Source organism: Drosophila biarmipes, chromosome 2R, assembly GCF_025231255.1.
Source record: "Drosophila biarmipes strain raj3 chromosome 2R, RU_DBia_V1.1, whole genome shotgun sequence".
In the NCBI taxonomy this organism is placed as follows: Eukaryota; Metazoa; Arthropoda; class Insecta; order Diptera; family Drosophilidae; genus Drosophila; species Drosophila biarmipes.
The window spans coordinates 14,560,807-14,583,049 of NC_066615.1; the positions used below are offsets into that span (position 1 = coordinate 14,560,807).

A 22,243-nucleotide genomic window follows, 5' to 3' on the forward strand; every position below is an offset into this window, starting at 1 on the left:
TCGAAATAATATCGAACTGCCACCTCTGGCCATCGCCGATTGTTGTTGCAGCGCAGCTGTTGCGGCCGAATCCGAAAGATACTTTTCGGTATATTTCCCTGCGCGGATTATTCGCCATCCCCAGTCGCGGTCACACTGTCCAACCAACCAAAACTCAACTCGGTTTGTTTTCTGCTGCCGTTAAGCTGCAAAAAGTGAAAAGCATTCGAAAAGCCAGGCAGCATGCGAAGCACCGAATACTCCACGCATTTTTATCTCACGGGAAAGGCTCAACGAAGAAGTGCGTGAAAATCGCGAGTGCAGGTGTGAAAATAGAGTAAAAGAGCCCGTGCAATTGAAGAGAAACACTGCTGCAGTGCTGTGTGTGCGTGTGCGTGAGTGTGTGCTTGTGTGAGTGTCGCTCTCTGGACGCAATTTCCTTGGCCCAAAGGGAAGGTGAGGGAGAGGCAGCGAGGAGTGGGGCAGGAGAACCCAATCCCGAGTCCCCCCAAAACGAATCCGAATCCGGAGCATCAGAAATAGCGCAACGAGGTGAGTGAAACTGCGACTGCTGCTGCCGCGTGCACTCCGCAGCAGAGAAAAAGAACACCAATTAGCCCTGTCTGCTGCGAGCCGAAAAAACGGCAAAAAACACAAAAAGAAAATCGATTTTCCTGAACTTACAATTTTCTCCGCCTCACTGGGCAGCACTGAGGGGGGCGCACTGGAGCTTGGGGAGCCGGCTGCGGCATCATAAAGTATACATAAATTGAATTTCGAAACACGGAAGCGGAATGGATGCACTGAAAGAAAAGCTAAGATAGCACCTTAAATTTGAAAACCTAACATCACATTGTGGAAAGAATAAGATGCGATGCAATGTACATTGTTAAAAATAGATATTATGGCTATATAATGGTAGAATTCAGCTCCACATATTTGTTTAGCTGAAAAAATATAAAAATTGTTTAAATAGGGGTGGTGTTTGAACCCAGAATTTGGCTGCCAAAAGCACATGGTCTTTGCCTTCTGAACTTTAAATGCATTACGATTAAAGAAATGCAAAACCAAATAATAAAAACAATTACATTTTTTTGATGATTTATACATATATTATAATTATAAATATTTATTATTATTTTTTTCTGTGTAAAAAGGGGCTGCATTCGGTTGTTGTTCTTGTTTTGTTTGCTGGTGCTGATGATGATGGAAATACTTGCATATGTGTGTGCCTTCCGTCGAGAGAGATGAAAAAATTGAAAATCTGACCAGGACTCCCGACTTTTGGGACAGTTGTCATGGCCACCGCACTTAACAAATGATTTTAGCGGCCACTTTTTCCGCTCGCGAATGGAGCAGCTGTCACCCTGCTCTTTTCTCCTCCCCTCCCCGCCCTCCGCTGACTTCATCTGTCTGCCCCTTTCTATCTTTCTCTCTTCTATCCCTATCCCCGTGTGCTTCTATTTTGATTGGTGTGCTGGTGTGTGTGTGCGTATTTTGATGACGGCACTCGGTTTCCGCCCGCACTGTGATTTTCGGTCATGCACGGCACCAATATTCCAGGACAGTGGAAACTGGACATAGGGAATAACCTGTGTATACGACCTAACCAATGGAATCCTTGGAAACTCCATTTTTCAGTCTTTTGGAAAGAAAAGACATCCAATGAGTTTTACTCTACTTTAAAATCTCTAATATAATTTTATTTGAAAAAGTCGTTGATAATTTTTATGAAAGAGATAAATAATGAAAAATAAATCTTTAAATCAAAAATTTAGATAAAAAGTTTTTGAGCTAACGTTAAATCGTTAAAAATACTATGTATCTAAAAAGTTAGGATTACATTGACGGTACCTACGTTATAGATTATCACATGTGTTTCGCAATCCACATTTTATATATTAAAAAATTTAACAACAAAAGTTATTAAACGATATAACAACCTGTTTTTAAATTTTTACCATCAAAACAAAAATTACGAAAATGCTACTTAATTTTCCATTAAATATCAAATAAGTGATAATCAAGAAATGAGCATTGTTTTCTTTAAACTTCGTCTACTACGAGTGCTTACTGTAGAAAATCCCCGGCATTACCACTCAGTTTTTGGCACTCTTTTGCGGATGCTGCGTACGCAAAAAGGGGACGACGGCTGCTCTAAGGGGACTAGATGCTTCCTTTTCACTTCCGGCGGCACCCCTAAATGATGTGTCTCTGTGTGAGTGAGCGAGAGTGGCGGGTCGCGTGTGTGTGTGGGCCAAAAAATTACTTTTACGAGCATTTAGCATAGGTTGTTGTTCCACTCCCTTCTTCCCTGGCCACCAGTTAGCTTTATTTTGATGCGTTTTTAATCAGATTGCGTCAATTTGTTGCCGGCCTAACGATGAGGGCGGTCGTTGTTGGGGGCAGCGGAGGGGGGCGCTTGTGTGTGGGAGTGAGCCACCACTTCCCGGGTTGCGTGCCAAGTGCAGACCCTTTTCGCCCGCTTTTCCACTAATTATTACAATGTCTGTTTCTGTCGAGTATCTGAAAGTTGGCGAGTCGTTGGATCGTCTTTCTTTGCCACGTCCACCCTTTTTAGAGTGAAATTCTTACTTTACCAACGCACAGCAAACTTAAGAGATCGATGGAAAAAAGATTATTTCTATTTAATATCTATTATGAGCCCTTAGATATATACACCTAATTTATTTAATTTTCCAAACAGTTTGGAAGTATAGGAATCAGCAATAAAGGTGACTAACATTCAAAATATTTTGCCCTAGCCTTCTATCTATCATCTTTCTAACTTATATTAGACAAATTGTAATGTGTATTTTGTACCTCTTATTATTAAACTGAAAAATTAAAAGGACAAAGGTTTGACTTGAACCTGAACATTCAATTCCATAGATGAAACTCTTTTCCTTTAGGCGTCTTTCTCTATCATATCACATCATATTTAGAGGCCTTTTAGTTTTTGTTCTTTTTATACAGATAGAATGGTTGGTTCTAGCAGGTTAAAAATATATTTAAAATAAAACACAGCTCTCTTATCATAGAACAGAAAATTAAAGAACAATTTTTTTAATTCAGAGTATAGGAACTTCTTTGTTTCCCGCCTTATAGCTGATCTATTTCTTTGCTCTGCGCTTTTCAATGGCCCGTTAAAGTACAAAAATACTTGGGCCAGGCCAGCCGGAATACGAGGCTCGCATCTATCATGAGGGCAGCTGTCCGATTCTCCAAACAGCCGGCACTGGATCGGTGTTGTTGTTGAAGTTGCGTTTGTATCTTTTTTTTGTATCTGCGCTGTCGTCTTCATCAACGCCTTTGTGTGCGAGAGTGACTAAGAGCCGGAGTGTGTGTTGTGCTGGCTTGAACTTTACGGCACTGCGTTGTTTTGTGTTTGTTTTTAGCATTTGCTTATGTTGTTGTTGTTTGTTATGGTTGCTGTAGGTGCTGTTGTTGTTCTTGCCGTAAGCACACACACAATTTAACGAAACATCGGCGACAGCAGGCAGAAGCACAACAGACGGCATCATTATGCATGCAAGAGATCTTCGGATCGCATTTGATCGCCAACTCCGCACATGGCTCTCAGCAGGAACAGCAACAGCAACAACCACGAACACTGCAACTCCAACGCCGCCGCCATTTGGCCAAAATGGCGTCTGCCCTGCCCTTCCGCACCCCCAAACCCCCTCTGTGGGCCCGGCCCCGAAGACCTCAAGTCCCCGAGTATCAAGTATTAGTACCAGACATTGGCCCCACGCAAAAAATATTTTCGCTGTGACTCCACAACGCGCTGCACTGCGAAAAAAAATGTTTTCATATTTACTCTTTTAACTCTTGGAGCCCCCTTTGAATTTAATATTTATATAATTTTGGATATGCACAGAAATTTTTGACATGTTAATTACGGAAAATATTATTTCCTATTTAAATATCTATTTCTCAATGAGGCCTAATTTTACAGGTTTCTGCGATTTTAATTTCGTAATCTTTTTTCGAATTCTTATACTTGAAATTAGTGAGTGAATCGTTGTATAAAATAAAATAAAATAAAAGTAAGACAGCTTTAAAGGGTCTTAAAAAATGTATACGTATTCTTATTATAAAAAAAACAAACATTTTGGAAAAATGTTTTTTTATGGCTTGGTAGAGTAAATTTCTCGGTAGCTACAATCTTTTTTGATTTTTTTTCTTTTTAAGTAAAACAGATAAAAATTATATAAGTTAAGATTATTAGGAGAAGATTATTAGGAAAATTTTAGTAAAAACCGAAACAATATTAGACATTTTTTTTTCCTAGAATTAAAAAATAAAGGCTCCTGTGGTTGCCAAAATACGCTTTCAAAATTTATTTCCTGGGATAAAAAAATACCTGAAATATAATACAAGCTTTTATATGTACATGGGGAAAATAATTTGTTTTCCTATACAAATAAAAAAGGTGATAGTTAAGCAATGTTCCTCCGAGTTTTCCCAGTGTGGTGCAAAGTACTGGGGAGTGGAGCAATGCCCCGAACCACTAGGCGCTCCCCTGGCAGTTCTCCACCTCCGTTCCTTGGTTTTCGACTTCTGGGAACTTCTCCAGTTTCGCTCAAGCGATAATTGCCGCGTGATTTCTAATCAAATTACATTAGACTACAATTACTGCATTTAGTTGTGGTCCAATTTGGCCGGCATTTTGTCAAGCTTTGTTTGTCTTAATTGGAAATCGGATTGCCATCGGTTTTCGCCCCGCCGTTGTCCCCAAGCCGCAACCCACTTCAATTATGCATATCACCAAATTGGACTTCATCATCGTCATAGCCTAATTACACTCAATTAAACTCTATGAATTACCGATAAATGTACGTTGCGCGTATATGGGCGCATCTGTGTCGGCGGCTGCAACTGCCAGGGCAACCCCCAGTGCATCCATGGGAATTCGAGTCGGCCTAACACCTTTTTGGGCTCGCTTTCCACGGATCATTGGGCTCTTGGGCAACGCGCCGGAAATTGGGTTACACCTCATCAGCTGCCCCCGGCCACCCTAATGGTTTTCTCGCTTTTCGGCTCAGGCCCAAGCGGCCCCACTTATCGGATATGCATATCAGCCGACTAACTGCCGGCCACACCACGGTTATCATATCATTTCGGGGCACAGAAGCGCTATCTGAGAAAGCCATGCTAATGCTCACCATGTGTCGCACTTCTGGCTCATTCTTCGGCCCGCCGTTGTGTACACAGAAGAAACGCCTGAAGAAGACTGGAGAATTAAGTCATAAGATCTACGGGGCATGACATCACAGGGCCCCTGCGGTTGTTGGGAAATCGGACAGATAGGTTCCTTAGAATTGCGGAGATTCTAGGTACTTTACACGTTGCTTGATGAGATATCTTTGTATTTGAAAGTAGGTTGCTAGAGGTTTTTGGAATTTTCCAAAATGTAGTCATAAGATAAAGTTTCCTAAGCTGTGTATTAGAATGATACCTTCGAATTGTTGAGAACCGCAATATTTCTTTGAGTTCTGATAGATTTTGACATAGTAGGATTATAGGGTAGACAGATTCTTTAGAAATTTAAGAAATCCAGCTATAAACTTCGAAATAGCCCCTAATTAGTAGAAAATACTATCTTTCATTAAGTTCCAGCTGTTTTTGTTTACCATTGAATTCGAATAAAAATAAACAACTTTTGGAAAGTGATTTTCAAATAGATAGTTTTTTTGTTTCATTAGGCTCTCCCATTTACAATAGTTTCCAGAGAATTCCAGAGACTAACGAAACTTTATGGTCTTCTAGTCACAGAGAAAAGATGATTAAGAATCCGAAAATAAGATCTGATACGATTCCAAACAAAGTATATTTATATGAATGAATAGAGTTTAAAGATACATTTCTGGACGCTGAGTTAGGCAAAAATTTGGTTTATCATAAAGTACAAGGAAACAATAAACAATGCATGGAAAAGTTTCTTTCTGATGGATCGTTTTTCTTTTTATATGGTTGCCCCCAACTTTTTGCTGAAGTCATTATAAACCGAATTTTCCTTACTGTTCGCTTTGAGTGTTGGATTTTTTTCTGGTCTTTGGAACCAGAATGCGACACGCCTTTCGTGACCAGCCCAGATATCCCATTGCATTGGATTCCATTGGGCCGGACCCAAAAACCCAGAGCCAAATGCGTGGCGATGATTGAGGAGAGTCGAGAGACTGTGGGCTATTTTTGGTAATTGCACGGCCTGCTTTCCACTGTATAGAGTTTTTCCGTTTTTTGTGCTCCGCAACCCGAATTTTCGGTTTCCAGTTCACTGACTATGCGTGCAACAAAGCATATTTTGAATAAGACTATTTCCAACGACAAGATTGTGGGTCAAACGCCGGCGAACATGTGTACATACATGAAATTCGTACTCGTGTGTGTTTTATGTGTATAACAATTCTGAATTTTCAATCGGGCAGCATCGTAAACAAAATACAAGGGGCCAACAATCCATTAGTCCAATGCTGGGCATCTCCCTCTCGGTAGGATCCCAGCCCCCAAGACTCCATCATCGCTGGAATTGTGCGGCCAGTGCGACGAATCAAATTAATTAAAGCCGCCCGAGGGGGTTCCCCTTCCTGGGGAAGGGCTGCGGAAGGGGTTCCAGAACTGCTGGTGAAAGAAGGCAAGGAAAGCCGCACAGATGGAGCAATTGTGGTTTATTATTTCATAAGAAAACCAACCGAATTAATGCGTGCCAGAAGAAAACACACAGAAGACAAGATTGAAAGCTAATTGAAGATGAAATACTCTTATTGTTCCATATATGAACATAAAAAGTATGGGTTGCAGGAGTTAAGAAAGCCGCTTTCTGTGATGAGTCGGCAAAGTTCATTACTTTGTATGAGTTGACTTACAGAAACTTATCAGCTGCAGCGGAATAAGATATTTTATATCTTATATATACAGGAAGTGCAGGGGAAATATATTTATAAAATATCCATTTGATAATATTATGCAGAAAGTCCTAAGAAACATTTTTACATTTATGGCACAGTAATAAATAGAACCTAAATTAAGGTAAAATTTATTTAAATATTATTGAATTTATGGGTTTAATTTTAAGGAATTGAAATAGTGTTTTTTCTTCTCACTTTAAGGAACATTGCCCTAGGACGTAACAGCAACTGAAGTCAAGGAACATGAAATATAATATCAGTTCTTGTAGGGCTTTCGGGTTAAATTAAAAACCCCGAAAAAGGTTGGGCCATCAAGTAAATACACACAGAAAAAGCATGGGCTTCAGTGAGTAATGCGTCTGGGTGCAGTGAAAAAGAAAATAAATTTGTTTATGCGGTCGCTGCATTCTGTGATGAAAGAAAGAATTTCTTTGTTGCAGTTGCCGCCGCTGCAGAATCAACATCTTTTATGTCACGTAGTTGGGTTGACTGTGGAGAAGAAGACGGTGCCACCTTGTGTGTGTGTGTGTGTGTGTGTGTGTGTGTGTGTGTGTGCAGATAGGGGCTAGTGTGTGTTAACCAAGGCTAATTGAACTGAACCTAGCTGGGGGCAACCTCTCGGATCCGAGATAATTAATTGCCCGCGGGAAGAGCAGGAACGAGTGGGGTAAATATAGAGATAGGAGAGGGCATCGCAAAGTGCCGGCTCTGAATGTAGGCCTGTTCTCTAATCACATTAATGCCACAACAATAATGACGGCGATACATAAGAGTCGGCCCTCTTGAAAGGGCTTCGATGCGTGGGCGGTGGCTCAGCACTGGAAAAAAGGGTTCCTATAAGGGCTAAACCAGTTTCAGAAATTAAATATTATAGTATCTCAAAAGATGCTCGCTATAACATTGATTATTCTTACAAAAAGGTTCTGACGAACTCGAAGTGAACCCATTTTTAATGACTCATGTTCATTACTTGATGAAGCTTAGGGCCTCATGAAACTTTCTTAAAATTTGAATAACAGATAGCGTTACTTAACAAGGCAATCTAAAAAAAGGGCTTATAAAATATTTATATATAGATTTACTAAAAAATATAAAGTTTAAAACTTGCTTTAGTGTCGCATGGTCACTGAATTTATTATGGAATCTATTGATTATAATATCTTCTGTCAGCAAAACACTGTAACTAAGGGGCACATATTACACATTATCCCAAAGGGAAGAAAGTTATTTTTACTTATTAGTTGATTATTTCAATTGAAAACTGTTTGCATCGTCAATTTACTTTCGATTTGTATCAAAGACATCGCAGGGTTATCCCAAAATAAAACGTTTCTTCATACAATTTATTATTATATATTGTATTGTCAAAGCCTGAGTCATGATAACCTTTAGTTTTGTTTAAACGGATGTTACTATTGCATCACACGCTGTTTTTGCCCCATTGCACTATCACTGACCACATCTTCATCCTCGTCACTATAATGGCTTTTTTCTATATTGTTGTTGTACCTTTATTAGTTGGCCTTTGTGTCGGCTCGATTTATGTGCTGACCCGACCCTCGACCCCACCAGTAGACCCCTGAACCCAATGGACAGCGATGGGTGATGGCTATTTCAGTGGGTCCCAACTCTTCTCTGAGCGGATGCATTCAGCACACTGAAGCAAGAGGAAAACTTGTTTTTCGCATTGTACTATACCGCCTGCTAAGTTATGATCTCTCATCTCTCCGGCACCCACTAGCAGCACGCCTCTGGTTCTTTTGTTTTTGCATTTGGCGCAATGCTAATTCATTTGCATACCCAGCAAATACACTCGCTGCGAAGCCTCATTCTCATTCGTGCCGAAGAGCAGGGGAAAAGCAAGGGGTTCCCGGGGAAGGCGTTCTCGGGGAAGCGGTTCCCGGGGCAGCAGGGGCTGTTCATGGGGTATAACGAACGACTGATGGCCCCGGCATGCTCGGCTGCATTTTAAGTTCATATACGATGGCACATATACTACATGTTTGTATGTTGCTGCAAGAACCGTCTGTATCGGTGGCATATTGCCGCTTGACACTTGGGCCGCTCCCCCTTCCCACCTTCCCACCTTCCCTGCTACTTTTCCCATTTCTCATTTGCTATTCCAGCTGGGTCTCCACGGACGGAGGTCTTCAATTAAATTTAACTAGAAAGCAGGCAACACAAATACTACAAGTCGATGGAAAAACAAATGATATTTTAGTTGCGCATGCATAAGCAATTATAATTTCCATTATTTATGGGCATTCAATAACCCTCGTCGGTGTGTGGAGAAGGCATTCCTCCGCCTTTGATATATCGATTTCAAGCGGTTTCAAGCGACGCTCCCCAGTTTGCATCGCACATTTTTAATGCCTCAATTAAGGCATTCCCATGCACTCCATTTTCCGGCTGCATTTTCATTGCAAGTCACAAACGTTAACCCCATTCGGCGCGAATGCTGCAAATTGTGCAATGTGTTGCTCCAATTTCGTGTCCCCAACACATATGGTCGCCTCATTTAACCCCGGGCAAAACACATAAAGTGCGCGGGTTTGTTCTGGGCGCTGGTAATGCCTGCGTTGAATGATTATCGAAGAGTTATTTGGGGAGTGGTCGTTCGAACGGTTATAAATAGAAGCCGATGATAAGCCGGGAAGCTTTGGGAGCGTGGAGCTCTTAAATGGGGATGCATGTTCAATGAGGGATTAACAAATTTATGGGAATTATGGAACTACTCCATGAAGTGGATCGACATGAAAGCGGAATACTGATTCCAACAGGGCCCCATTGTTCTCTTCGAAGGGGATACTTGTTTGGGAAGCCTCTATTAAAATTCCATAAATAATTCAGAAATTTATTTAGGAAACCCATTCAAAGTTAGGGTAAATAATTCATAATCAAAGCGCAATTGTCTCCCCACCGGTTTCTCTTACGGCTTTAATTAAATGCCCCTTTCGAGTCGCCGGACTTTCCATTTTCCTGCTTGGGTGCTGTCCCACCAATTACCCAAAAAAGATCATGTGCATCACGTTAATCAAGCGTTAATTTTCCCCTCAAATACAGGAAAAACAACAACACTTCACAGTTGTTTATGTTAATTACTCGCCGGAGGAAAAGTTGCAGCAACACAAACACAAATGCTCGAGGCACAAATTGGGTTTTGGGTCACCGAACCCAGTCGACAATTAATTAGCATAGGCCATGGTGTACCATGCACAATATGATAGGATACCAGCCACCCTCCTCCCGAAGACCTTGCGCCATAAAATATGTCTAATATTTTCCCCATAAATTCCACTTGCAGATGGTGAAGGCGATGCTAACGACGAAGGCGCTGCGTACGAAGAAGATGATGTAAAAGCCACATCGCCATATCCCCTTTCTCTTCTCTCCAAACGAAAGCGAAATCCCAGCTGGGAAACTCCGGCTCCAAGTAAAACCGAACCAGAAACCGAAAAAGCCCACGACTGGCGTTTTGAGTTTCGTTGGACTGTTGGATTGCCGCACTGAAACCGAAACTGCATTCTTTCGACTCATATTCATACCATACGACACATATCGCGCACGGAATCGAACATGAGATTGTCGCCGTGCTTATCGGTGGTCAGTGGGAACCTGCCCGCGCTGCTCCTCCTCCTGGTGGCCAGCGTCGCCCTGGTTCTCGCCGAGCGGGACTTCAATGTCAACGACTCCCAGGTGAGTAATTTCCCTCCCCATGTGGGTCATTTTGAACCAAATTTAGATTGCTTTGATGGATGATGGTATACAGACTTTCTTTGAACCACAATGTCGCCATTCTTAAGATTAGATTGGCACCGCGATAAAAAGCATAAAAATATGTCGTAATTTTGAAGTACCTAATGGTTTTTGTAGGTGCTTTTGCATTCGCTTATAGCCTGAAAAAAATGCCATGAATGAGTAAAATAAGAATACATTATAAATCTTTAAAGCGTTATTGAATGAAATTACGTTGAAAACTGTTTAATGGTACTATCAAATTACCCATATATGATTTTCTTTTCCAAAAGTTTATATTTTCGTGACAAGAGAAAGAGCTTAATTAAGATAAAAGCTATTTACCACTGTATAAATATGATTCGATTTATTAGGATCTTTTTTATTTTTATATATCTTAATCTCCGCTTCTTTTTTCAAGGTGCCTGTTATAGAGCCAAAGGATGTGCCCGCCTACAAGCAGGATCCGTATGTTACGGAGCTGATGAGCTGCCAAAATACTCCGAGCGAGATAGTGCTTTCGCTTCTTCTGAAAAAACACGACTGGAGTGAGTTGACTGCCACAAAACGAGCTCATGTCCAAGCCAAGCTGGCCAAGTTCTTTGCCATACCCAAGGTGAGTTGGCACTTGAAAGGGAAAACGCTTAATGGAAGGCTAATTTCATGATCTTTATAGGAATTCATATCCCTGGACTCGGTGTCCAAGCGTGAGTTGAAGTCCATGCACAAGTTGGCCATGCGTAAAGGAGGCAAGGGCAACAAGAATATCGAGACCCTCAACCGAAGACTAGGACGCGCCAGTTTCATGGTTGTTATTATATTTTACTTTATAGAAAATATAGGTTTTTTATTAAAATCCCTTTCCTGTACAGATCGGCTGTGGTCCCAGCTACTTTGTGATGGGTGAGCCGATAGCCAAGCAGATTGCCCACCAGATGAAGGATGGCACTATTGGTGCTTTGACCGAGGAGAACTTTGGCCTGTGGTTCATTTGGCGAAAGGAATTGAAATCAAGGTGGGTAGACAGAAAGGAGTGATATTGAAAGCTTGACAAAAGACATGGAAAGAATTTCGAGATAACTAATCGGTTCTTCACCTCCAGATCGAACCGCAAGCGACGTCAGTCCGAGGGCTCTGGTGCTGATGAGGATGACTACGACTATGGAGATGATGACGACGAAGTATCGTGAGTATCTAGCGTTTCACCTGAACGTGACACATTGGTAATTCCGGAAACCTTTCGCATTTCTTTCCATGATGGCTTGAAGTAGTGAGCCTCCTACGGAAGTGCCGCCAGTGGCCACACATGCTCATCGACATCATCACGGAGCGGTGAGTTTTGAGGCTAATTCTGAGCCATTTCGACATACTTGTTTCGGTTTCTCTGGGTGTTTTCTTTATCTGATACTGATATACCATACGTTTAAACGAGAATACCTGCGGTTCATACATACTCATTTGTTTAACCACACACGCTGAACATCTGTATGTATTACGTGTTTGGATCTGTATGGATCGCGTTGGACTTACTGTCTAGATTCGTTTTTGATTTCCGGAAGCCTTTGGTTCTGTTTGTTTTTATACTGCACTTTGTTAATAACCGCAAACCAAAACGACACTGTACTACACATGCATCTCAATGGAAACCACACACAAAATACACACCCACATATGTACACTGAAAATAACTATAATTCATCATACGGTGTATACGTTTTTTCTTCTCTTTTTGCTATCTTCCTCTCGTTCTCTCACTCTGTCTGTGTATCTCGATCTCATTGTGTTAATGTTATCAACCAAAAATCAACAACCAAATATTGTAAACTATGTATAAAACCAACTCGAACTCGCCTCGAAAACTAACCAAATCGCATCATTCACTGTGACTAAACCGAAAGTCGGAGGTGTCCATGCTGGAGAAGATAGTATCGCCCGATGCACCCGTCTCCGTTTCATCGGAGGCTCCCCTGATACCCAATGTGGAGGAGGAGATCGAGGAGAGTGTCTCCAAGTTGGAGTCGGTGATCAGCAAGACCATTGAGAACACCAAGAACATCAAGGAGCTGACGGTACTGGGCGATCCCGAGGAGGATGAGGAGGAAGTGGAGCTGCAGCAGCTGGGAGTTCCCATGGCCGTGGAGATTCTGCCGGAGGAAGGCACTACGAGAGCCACGGAAATGGTAAATCCCGCTTACTTGGAGGAAAATGGAAATCAGGTGGACGCCAGGCCACAAGCTGCCTCAGAACTGGACTCCCTGGCCACGCCTACGCCCACGCCCTCTGTGTCCGCCCCCGAAACACAGAAGCCATTCTCACCCTACGATGCCATTTCCTCGGTGTCTTCGTCGTCGTCGTCGTCCGTAGCTTCTGCTGGAGAAGCTGGAGTAGATGCCTCTTCGGTGCCGCCCCCTCATCCGCCCCTGCCCACTGACCTGCCCACAGAGCAAGACAGCACCTCCGCCTCCGTCTCATCATCATCCCCACCCCCATCCTCATCCCACTCACCGTCATCACCCCCATCACTAGCCACTCAACCAACTACATCATCATCAACAACAGCAACAATCTCAACTACAACAGCTACATCAACAGCAACAACTACATCAACAACAACAACACTCTCTGAATCGCCAAAGGTAATGATGTCGCTTCTGTGTATGTGTGTGTCTGTACACGAACGAGTGTCCTTTTGCCTCGCCGTTATGTCTGTGTGCGTGTCCCATGTCCTTGTGTCCCCGTTGTCACATGTAAAACATCTCTTCCACCTCCTTTTTGTCGCTCTCTGTGAGGAGTTAGCCTAGCTTACACACATCTCTCTACATAAATTGATATTGTGTTTTATTGCCTTTTGTCCTGTGTAAATGTAGCGTATCCTGCAAAAAGTGAAGCCAAACTCCACAAAATGACTGCACATTTATGGAGGTGCCGTAAAAGATTTTTGTGGAGTTGGCTGGTGCTTAAAGTAAATGTTAGCTGACTAGATAGCAAATAGTGGTAAAGATAAGTGTACATACTGTTTTTTATAGCAGGTAGTTTTTAGTAATGGAGGCTAGAAGGATTCAGCCTTTTGTATATATCCTAACTTTGTAATAAATTCTATACCTTGAAGTTTAAAGGCATAGAACTAAAAATAAAAACTGACCAATAAGAATAGCAATGTACCTATCAAAAATATTTAAAATGACTATATTATAGTAATACTACAGTAATTACTGAAGAACAAATACTATTTCCAAGTACTTTAATATACCTACTATAGTAACACTACCACATTACGCATAATTACTATTACTACTTAGTAGAACTACTGTTAATACTATAATAGTAAAATTATTCGAACTATAGTATTACTAGTATTACCATTACATCGTAGTACAATTTATAATACTACTATAGAAACACTACTATTACCTCTATAGTAAAGTCACTAATTGTACTATTACCTCGATTGTAATTATACAATTTTTATATTGCTACAATAGTAAAACTACTATTACTTCTGTAGTAAACGTACTTTACTACAATAATAATAGTATTACTAGTATTGTAATTCTACTATATTGTAGTATAACTTATATTGATACATATTACTAATGTTGTATAGTAATACTACTATTAGTACTATAGTAATGCTACTGTTTCTATTAGAGTAATAGCCTCTACTATAGTAATCCTACTTTTGGTACTATAATAATACAATTATTACCTCGAAAGTTACTACAAACTAGTAACTTATGTGCTTTGTTGTGGCAAGCGTAACTATTTCATTGGTTTTGATTTACAATTCAATGGTACACTTAACTATTTATTGGTCAATTTGCCGATAGAGCATTTTTGTGTGCAATTAAAGACTAGTAGTTAGGGTTTCAGTTGCTCAGGGACTGAGAAGATCTTGATCCCCACCCCCTTTTTGCCGCCCCCTTGAGAAACCGTACTCATTTTTGCTACCCATTAAACACCAAATGCAGCCAAATACTGTGCTTAATGAGCTCGAGCTGAGCACCCTGCTGCCCTTCGACGATTTTGAGGGCACAGCAGCAGCAGCAGCAGAAACACCAAATGCAACTGCCACAGCAGCAACCGCAACAGCAACAACTGCAACTGCCACTGCCACTGCAACAACAGCAGGCGAAAGCGAATTTCATATAGAGTCCACAACGCACCGCACTAATAGCTCTAAGGTGAAATCTCGCAATCGCAATTGAAATCGCAATTTAGATCTAAGCCATAGATTTGCACCTCCACCCGCTCTGACAACTCCCTCAACTCCGGCCCTCTCTCTTATGAAACCCCCAACCCCCAACAAAACCCGATTGTCTCACCGTTTATCCCGAATCCAATTAGGGGAAATTGCTTCCAGCCAAATGCACTTAGCATGTAAGGGCAGGCAATTAGCGAACCAGAGCTCCTGCATGAGGTCCTTGGTCCCTGGTATCTGGTTCCTGGTCCCTGGTCCCTGGTAATTGCATGTCCACTATGGAGCACTTGTATCCGTATCCGTACCGCATTGGTTGTACTAACACTAACGTTAACACTCTAACACACTCACTCTGCCTGCCTCCTTAGCCGATGACTTTGCAGCATGACACTTAGCCAGCCATCTGTCGCCAATTAGGCAACTGACTAATAATGATTTCCCTGTTATTCCCAGGAAGGAGAAGCAGAACCTGACGCCATCAGCAGCAGCAGCAACAATAGCCTGGCCAATAATGAGGTAACATCAGCCGTAGTCCCCTGGCAACCAAAAAGTCTCCACTAATAGCATAAAATTCCCCTTGCCAACCAACAGCAGTCTACGCCCGCCACGCCCTCGTCCTCGCTGGCCTCGACCACGGCCTCCACTCCGGAGTCCAGCAGCAGCAGCACCTTCGTCTCACCCGACTACGTGGAGCCGCAGCCCGAGGAGAACAGCCCGCCCATTATCAAGACTCGTCTGCAGAAACTGGCTGTCACTTCGGGCAAGGCGTTCACCTTCCATGTTCTACCAGATACCTTCTTCGATGCCGAGGATCAGGGCAATCTCCGCCTGGCTCTGACCGACAAGGATGGCCACGAGCTGAAGGCCAACTCCTGGCTGCAGTTCAACGCCGACAAGCGGGAGCTCTATGGCCTGTGAGCAGAATGTTTTTTTATATATGTTTATTAAGATTGTTACTTATAAATCCTATTATCACCCTAGACCCCTGGATGACACTGTGTCCCGCTGGCAGTACCGCCTGTCGGCCACGGATTCCGGCAATGCCAGCGTCACGGAAACGGTGGAGATCAGCGTGCAGCAGCATCGGGCGGTGAGAACCATCAACCATGAGGTCAGCATTGTGGTGCGCATCAACGAGAAGCCGGGCCACAACATCGACTGGCAGCTGAAACTCATAAATGCAGTGGCTAGAACTCTGGATGACTCCAGCAACTCGGCGGTGGTGGTACGTGAAATCCGACAGACGCCCCATGATCCTCACAGTGCCACCTTCGTATACTTCAATGAGACACTGCCCACCGCCGAGTGCCCCGAAAAGGAATTGCACGATATTGTCCAGCGTTTGGATGCACAGAGACTGAGTGATTTGGTGCAGCCGCAGTTGGGCATTAAATCCATAACCGGCCAGCTGATCGGATCCTGCCAGAAGGATCTGACCCAGGTGAAGCCCACACAGCACATGGCCAAGAATGTGCCGCCCATGCCGCGCAACCAGGTGGATCGTGTGAACGCCAGCCTGGGCCAACTGCTGGTCTACAAAGTGCCAGCGGATACCTTCTACGATGCCAATGATAACCAGCTGACCCTGACTTTGAAGACCAGGGATCACATGGAACTGAGCCCACGCCACTGGCTGCAGTTCGACTCCAAGAACGAGGAGTTCTATGGCATCCCCAAAAGCGGCGACATTGGTTCCGAGGAGTATCTCCTCGTGGCCGAGGACAGTGGCGGTTTGAGTGCCCACGATGCCCTGGTCGTGGTGGTCAGTCCCGCTCCCAAGCGTGAGTTCGGGTTCTTCTTCAAGGCCTATCTATCCATCAGGCACGAGCGATTCAATGCCGAGCTGCAGCGAAAGTTTGTGGAGCGGGTGGCCAAGCTGAATGGCGATGCCACCACCGGACAGATCCAGATCCGCTCCATAACCACGCACCACGACTCCGATGGCACCATTGTGAACTTCTACAATACGACGCTGTACAAGAAGCACAACAGCTGTCGGGAGAAGGAGGTGGCCGCCACCAGGAGTGTCTACCTGAACAGCGACCACAGCTTGAGGGAGGCGGCTAAGCGGGCTTTGGGTCCCGAGCTGAATCTGACCAACTTTTCAGTGGTGCCTTTCAGTAATTGCCATCGTAAGTTTTGCTTCTTAGCTCTCTCCGTAAGATTCTCTCTGAAGATTAGCCTATTACAGATCCCGAGAACATGGACACCAATCAGCTGGACTACATACCCAGCCGCCCCGAGGAGCCTACCCACAAGTCCTCTTTCGGCGAGGATTACATGATTACCTACGTGCTGCCCATCGCGATTATTATTGTGATGCTGGTCATTGCCTCTATCATCGCCTGCTGCCTGCACTGGTGTCGCCATAGAAGCGGCAAAATGGAGCTAGGTAGGCCTACTCATATGACTCATTGAAAATAACACTCCCTCTTTGACACAATGGATCTCTCGATTTGCTTTTTAGGCGATGAAGAGGAGCGCAAGTCCTTCCGTGCCAAGGGTATTCCAGTCATCTTCCAGGACGAGTACGAGGAGAAGCCTGAGATCGGCAACAAGAGCCCCGTCATTTTGAAGGACGAGAAGCCCCCGCTGCTGCCCCCATCGTACAATACCTCAAACATGAACGGTGCGTTTAAATATAAATAAGTATCCTTGGAGAGGGCATTATAATTTAAGTTAGAAGACACCTATTGATGTAAATGTAAATTAAATTTCCTTCACCAGCGTTTGTCCGTCCGTATATTCTTTTGTCCGTTATTGACCTATTTTTAAGAATAATCATTTTTTTAATGTACCAGAATTTGAATTTTATTTGGAATACATCGGGTGGCTATATTATATAGCTATTTTTAATATTTCAAAATTACGAACTTATCAAAACAATACTTACAAATTAAAAAGTGCTACAACCATTGATTACTTCTTTTAACTGAATAAACTTTGGCTTTCCGAAGTTAAGTTTCTTTCTTCTTTTTACATACATACTTAATATCTATTTAATTTGTACACATTTTAGGCGACAACGATGTGGATGACTATGTGCCACCGCCGTCAGTGGTCGTTGGCGGCCGGGAGGTGCGCGGCAAGTCCCCTGCCACGCCCTCATACCGCAAGCCCCCGCCATATGTGTCGCCATAAATCAGTGTCAAGAGCAGCGGCGAAATGCAGCAAGGCAGCAGCAAGCCTGCAATCCAGAATGGAAGCAACAGCAACAATAATAACAATCGCATCGTATTAACCACACAATCTATATAGATATATACATATTGATATATATGTAACCGATTTTGGCACAAGTTATATGCAACTAAGCGAACTCTTTTGTATATATCCAAGTGCAAATTGGTTTCTTTGGACATTGTACTCGAATTGAAGGGTGAAACGGACCCCGACCGAGAAGTATTCGCCAAGTCGATGGAGTTTTTTGGATAACCTTTTGTATTAGCCGAGAATGGAGAAATAATCACTGAACGATTTAAGTGCTAACAACTGGCAAACATACACACACTCAAGCTTATCGAGAATCGAGAACCACTAACACAAAACGATGAACTATGCTGCATATTATTTATTTAGTATGTACTCTAATTTATATGTAAACCACGCGAACACAAACACATCCACAAGGAGGACACAAAAGGAGTTAAGAAGGCAAAGGTCTTATGACATTATCTGGATTTTTGATTAACTGACAGGGCTTTATTACAGAAGTCATGGCAACAAAATATGATTTAATATTTTAATTCATAATATGTTGTTAAGACATGGACCCTTTGTTCTTTAGATTGTTTTTAAAATAAATCCAGTTAGTCATAAATCGAGCTAGTGTCATAAGGCCTCAAGCACTAGAGCTTGCAAAGCACACACATATACGAGCCCATTTTAAGCATAGCATTTAAAACTCTTTGTACTAATTAAGCTGAAAGTGAGACAAAAAGGACGACATGTCCTTTGTCCGGACTTTTGGGCTGCTATTTATACTTTCGGCTTGATTTGCTCAAGCTGAATTGTTTGCATGTTCGATGTAATTTCACCAGAAACAGCTGGTATATTTCGATCAAAGGATTAGGAAACCTCCAAGGCAGGCTTAGTACTTGCAACTGGTTGGTTTCCAATATAGTTTAGTTTTTTAGTGGTTTTTCTATCGGCAACCCAGAGAGAGCGCCGGCTGAAGGACATGTCCAGGAGCTTTGATTATTTAACATTTTAAGAAGCAATCAGACCCACAATAGAGCTGCCAATAATCCAGGTGCGACGGCCGGATCGCATTAGCCGTATTACCAAACTATTCCTAATTGCCCACAAGTGCTTCCCACAGACAGACAAACCAACAAGAACCACAACAACAGACCATATCCACCAAACACTCAAACAAAACAACACAACACACAAATATTTATACGAAAATTGATTACTTAAAGTAGGACTTAGTTTTAAATGATTTTTACACATGCTCCCCTTGGATTATTCTACCTATGAAATGTATGAAATTAGTTGTAGCTCTGCTAGTTGGGCAGTACTTACTACGCTACCAACCGTCCCTTCTCCCCGAATCAAACTAATACGTAGTGCGTAAACATTGATTTTATATGGAAGTATATACACACCTATATAGGAGGTCCAGGCCCTAAGTTAGAGCAATAATTGCATGATGGGAAATTGAATTACTTTACAAAACTCGGACGCGCTGATTTTGTCGTGTAAAAACGTACACGCAAGTGCTACGTAATTGCCTATTAAACTAAGTATAATTAACTAATTTGTCTATTTGCATAAGCTCAGCCGCTGCATTATTTACATTTTGTAATTTGTAATAGCGCCAACAGCAATAACAACAACGGTATCAATTTATTTTGAATAAAAAAATGCCAAAGATACGATTTTCAGTTTTATTATTTGCCATTTTTTACTACACTGCCATTACAGCACACACACAGACACAAAAGTAAGTAGAGACCTAAACAATTTGAATATATCTAAATCAAATATAAAATCGTGCAATTTTGTGAAAAATAATTGTCGCGTCAGCCAAGCCCGATGCAAATTAAATTAATATATTCAATACGAAAATAAGGGAAACTACTGTATATTTCAATGCAAACCATGTACTAATGCAATCTGTTTGCCATTTGATTGGCTTAAATTGAGCGAGTTGTACCCTCCACAAACAACAAAAAGAAAAACACATACAATAATTATAATAATTATTGAAGATAACTAAACGTGAATATAGGTATGCCATCCGTATACGATGTGTGCATGTGCGGATTCACGGATTCTAATAAACATTTATATATATTTTGATACAAAGAAGCCGAGTTTTATTTTAATTGCTCCATCTCAGCTTGCACATTCCATTAGTGATACACATAATTTGGGAAAAATTCAATTTATGGAAATTCCTTAACAAATTATGGAATCAAAGCGAGCCGGAAGCGGGGGAGGGGGTGATGGGGTGGCCGTTGGTGCAAGGGAAAAAAGTCGAATCAAAAGCATCGCCATAATGAAGTAATACAAATTTGTTTTTCCTGTTGCTCTTGCCGCCTAATAAAGACATCCCTCCCCGACCCACCCCCAACCAACCCAACCACCCACTCCTGTCGCAAGCTATTGATTCCCGTTACTTTGACAACCGATACTCGCCGGATGCTGGCACACACACTCGCACATCCGGCGCACATATTTGCTTGGCTTCGTTGACGCCAGCGGATACTGTCTATCATGTGTGTGTTTGAGGGGGTGCACTGGGAGAAAATTGGGGGCTTAAATTAAAGATCATAAAGTTAAAAAATATAACGTTCTGGAACAGAGCTAACAGTTTTTAAATACTTCCAAAAGATTTAATAATTTAAAATAAACATATTTTAGTGATACTTTCAATCCTTTGAAGAATTCTTTATAGTTATAGTCTGTATGTCCCTGTATCATGTAATCATATCAATGATCCTTGGATATATCCACCATATTTTATAGCATACTTATATGAGCCACTTATTACTCTAGTTATTTTTATTATTTGTAAAATATAATATCAAATTAATAACTTTATAATAATAAAAAATAATACAAAATTCTGGAAATCTTTTGTTAATAGTTAACATTTTATCAGTATATTTATGCAAAGAACGCTAAAAAATCCTTAAACCAGAGTTATAGTCTCCCTATTAAGCGATTAATATATTTGTTGTTCGAATATAAAGCACTAGAGCATTCTACGGGGTTCTTCTTTTTAATAAGTTATTATTATTTACCTAAACAACTCTAAAATGATCCACAATCTTTGTTATCTAGTTACAGCCGTAGCTATTAGTAGGTATGTTTAAGTGGTACGACTTTTCTCAGAACTCGAAGGATGTTTTCCTTAGCAGAGCTTGTTTTTCTTACTTCTCAGAAAAGTTCTTAACTGTCTACCCAATATGGTGTGTAGTTAAATTAAAAATAAAACAGTGAAGAGATTTCTTTTCCATATAATTGCTCTATAATTATAAAATGGCCTTCTACCTATGTAACAAAAAAGGCAATAAGGGATTTTACATTTCTAGGAATCACCCGTTCCTTGAGCTTGGTTCATGAGAATTTTTCTCCGTGTAAGGACACATGGCGGAGGTGGCTGGCAGTGTTTTTGCTGTTGCCGCTACGGTTATTGTTATTATTATGTAATGCAGTCATTTAATTGGTAACAAATTGTATTGTTTGGCTTGGCCTGGCTGCGGGCGAAACGACATTTCTTGCTTGTTTCGTTTGTACGCTTTTACGACTTTCCTAGGAAACGTAAATGGGAGCAGCCCCATACCCTCTCCTCCACGTGTGTGTGTGTGTGGAGCACCCAGGGTGTTCTTACGGCCATAGCTTTAATGCCACCCCCAGGACATGCCCCCCCCCGACAGCCCACCCCCACCTCACACCTGCTGCGACTTTTTCCCAGCAGCGGTGGGAAAACAAAAAACTTTTGTTATACGGCGAATGTTTGGTTTTTAAACTTTGCATGCCGGAATCATTTGTGCCCCGAGGTTTAACTTTGCAGCTCGGATTCTGTAAATGCAAAATATGTGGGCAAAATGTCCATATGACCTGTAATTAAAAAGTCAAACCACCGAAACAACAACAGTAATGCTTAAAATAATGCAACTTGCACAACTAGATTAGTTACATTGGCAAAAACAGCAGTTTTACGCTTTGACTGCACTTGTTTTTATGGCTTGCTACTTTTGGTGGTATCTGTAGGGGCAATTTCGGAACACCTGAAGAATCTCTTTACTTAATTCAGCTCAATTTGTCATATAAACAACTTTTTACTATCTTATTTTCTGTATAATGCATGAATTGAATACTATTTTCTTTGTACCAAGTACATAAATTATATTATATTATTTCTTCCATATCATTTTAAATTTTTATTTCAATTAGCCAATCCGTA

The 22,243-nt window shown here is 41.8% G+C and overlaps 1 protein-coding gene across 9 annotated transcripts; it reads left to right on the top strand.

The window, feature by feature from the left end:
• Window positions 1-110: 110 nt before the first annotated feature.
• Window positions 111-19,703, top strand: LOC108036449 (uncharacterized). 9 transcript variants are annotated; one of them, XM_017112597.2, is made up of 15 exons: window positions 111-531; window positions 10,195-10,586; window positions 11,047-11,241; window positions 11,302-11,433; window positions 11,498-11,640; window positions 11,728-11,811; window positions 11,894-11,957; window positions 12,524-13,261; window positions 14,594-14,806; window positions 15,277-15,339; window positions 15,415-15,737; window positions 15,805-16,955; window positions 17,015-17,215; window positions 17,291-17,452; window positions 17,843-19,703. In XM_017112597.2, exons 2-15 carry the CDS (start codon window positions 10,467-10,469, stop codon window positions 17,962-17,964), a joined length of 3,711 nt encoding a protein of 1,236 aa, XP_016968086.1. In that variant the 5' UTR covers window positions 111-531; window positions 10,195-10,466; the 3' UTR covers window positions 17,965-19,703. The 9 variants fall into 9 exon arrangements, with proteins under 9 accessions (XP_016968086.1, XP_050744271.1, XP_016968087.1 ...); XM_050888314.1 differs by having other exon boundaries at window positions 15,418-15,737; XM_017112598.2 differs by having other exon boundaries at window positions 11,897-11,957.
• Window positions 19,704-22,243: the final 2,540 nt, after the last annotated feature.

What these genes read in the sequence shown, in the direction of transcription:
- LOC108036449 (XM_017112597.2), top strand. Translation starts at nt 10,467, where the DNA reads ATGAGATTGTCGCCGTGCTTATCGGTGGTCAGTGGGAACCTGCCCGCG. An exon ending in TCAATGTCAACGACTCCCAG is followed by an intron (nt 10,587 to 11,046) that starts GTGAGTAATTTC and finishes TCTTTTTTCAAG; the next exon opens with GTGCCTGTTATAGAGCCAAA. An exon ending in AGTTCTTTGCCATACCCAAG is followed by an intron (nt 11,242 to 11,301) that starts GTGAGTTGGCAC and finishes TGATCTTTATAG; the next exon opens with GAATTCATATCCCTGGACTC.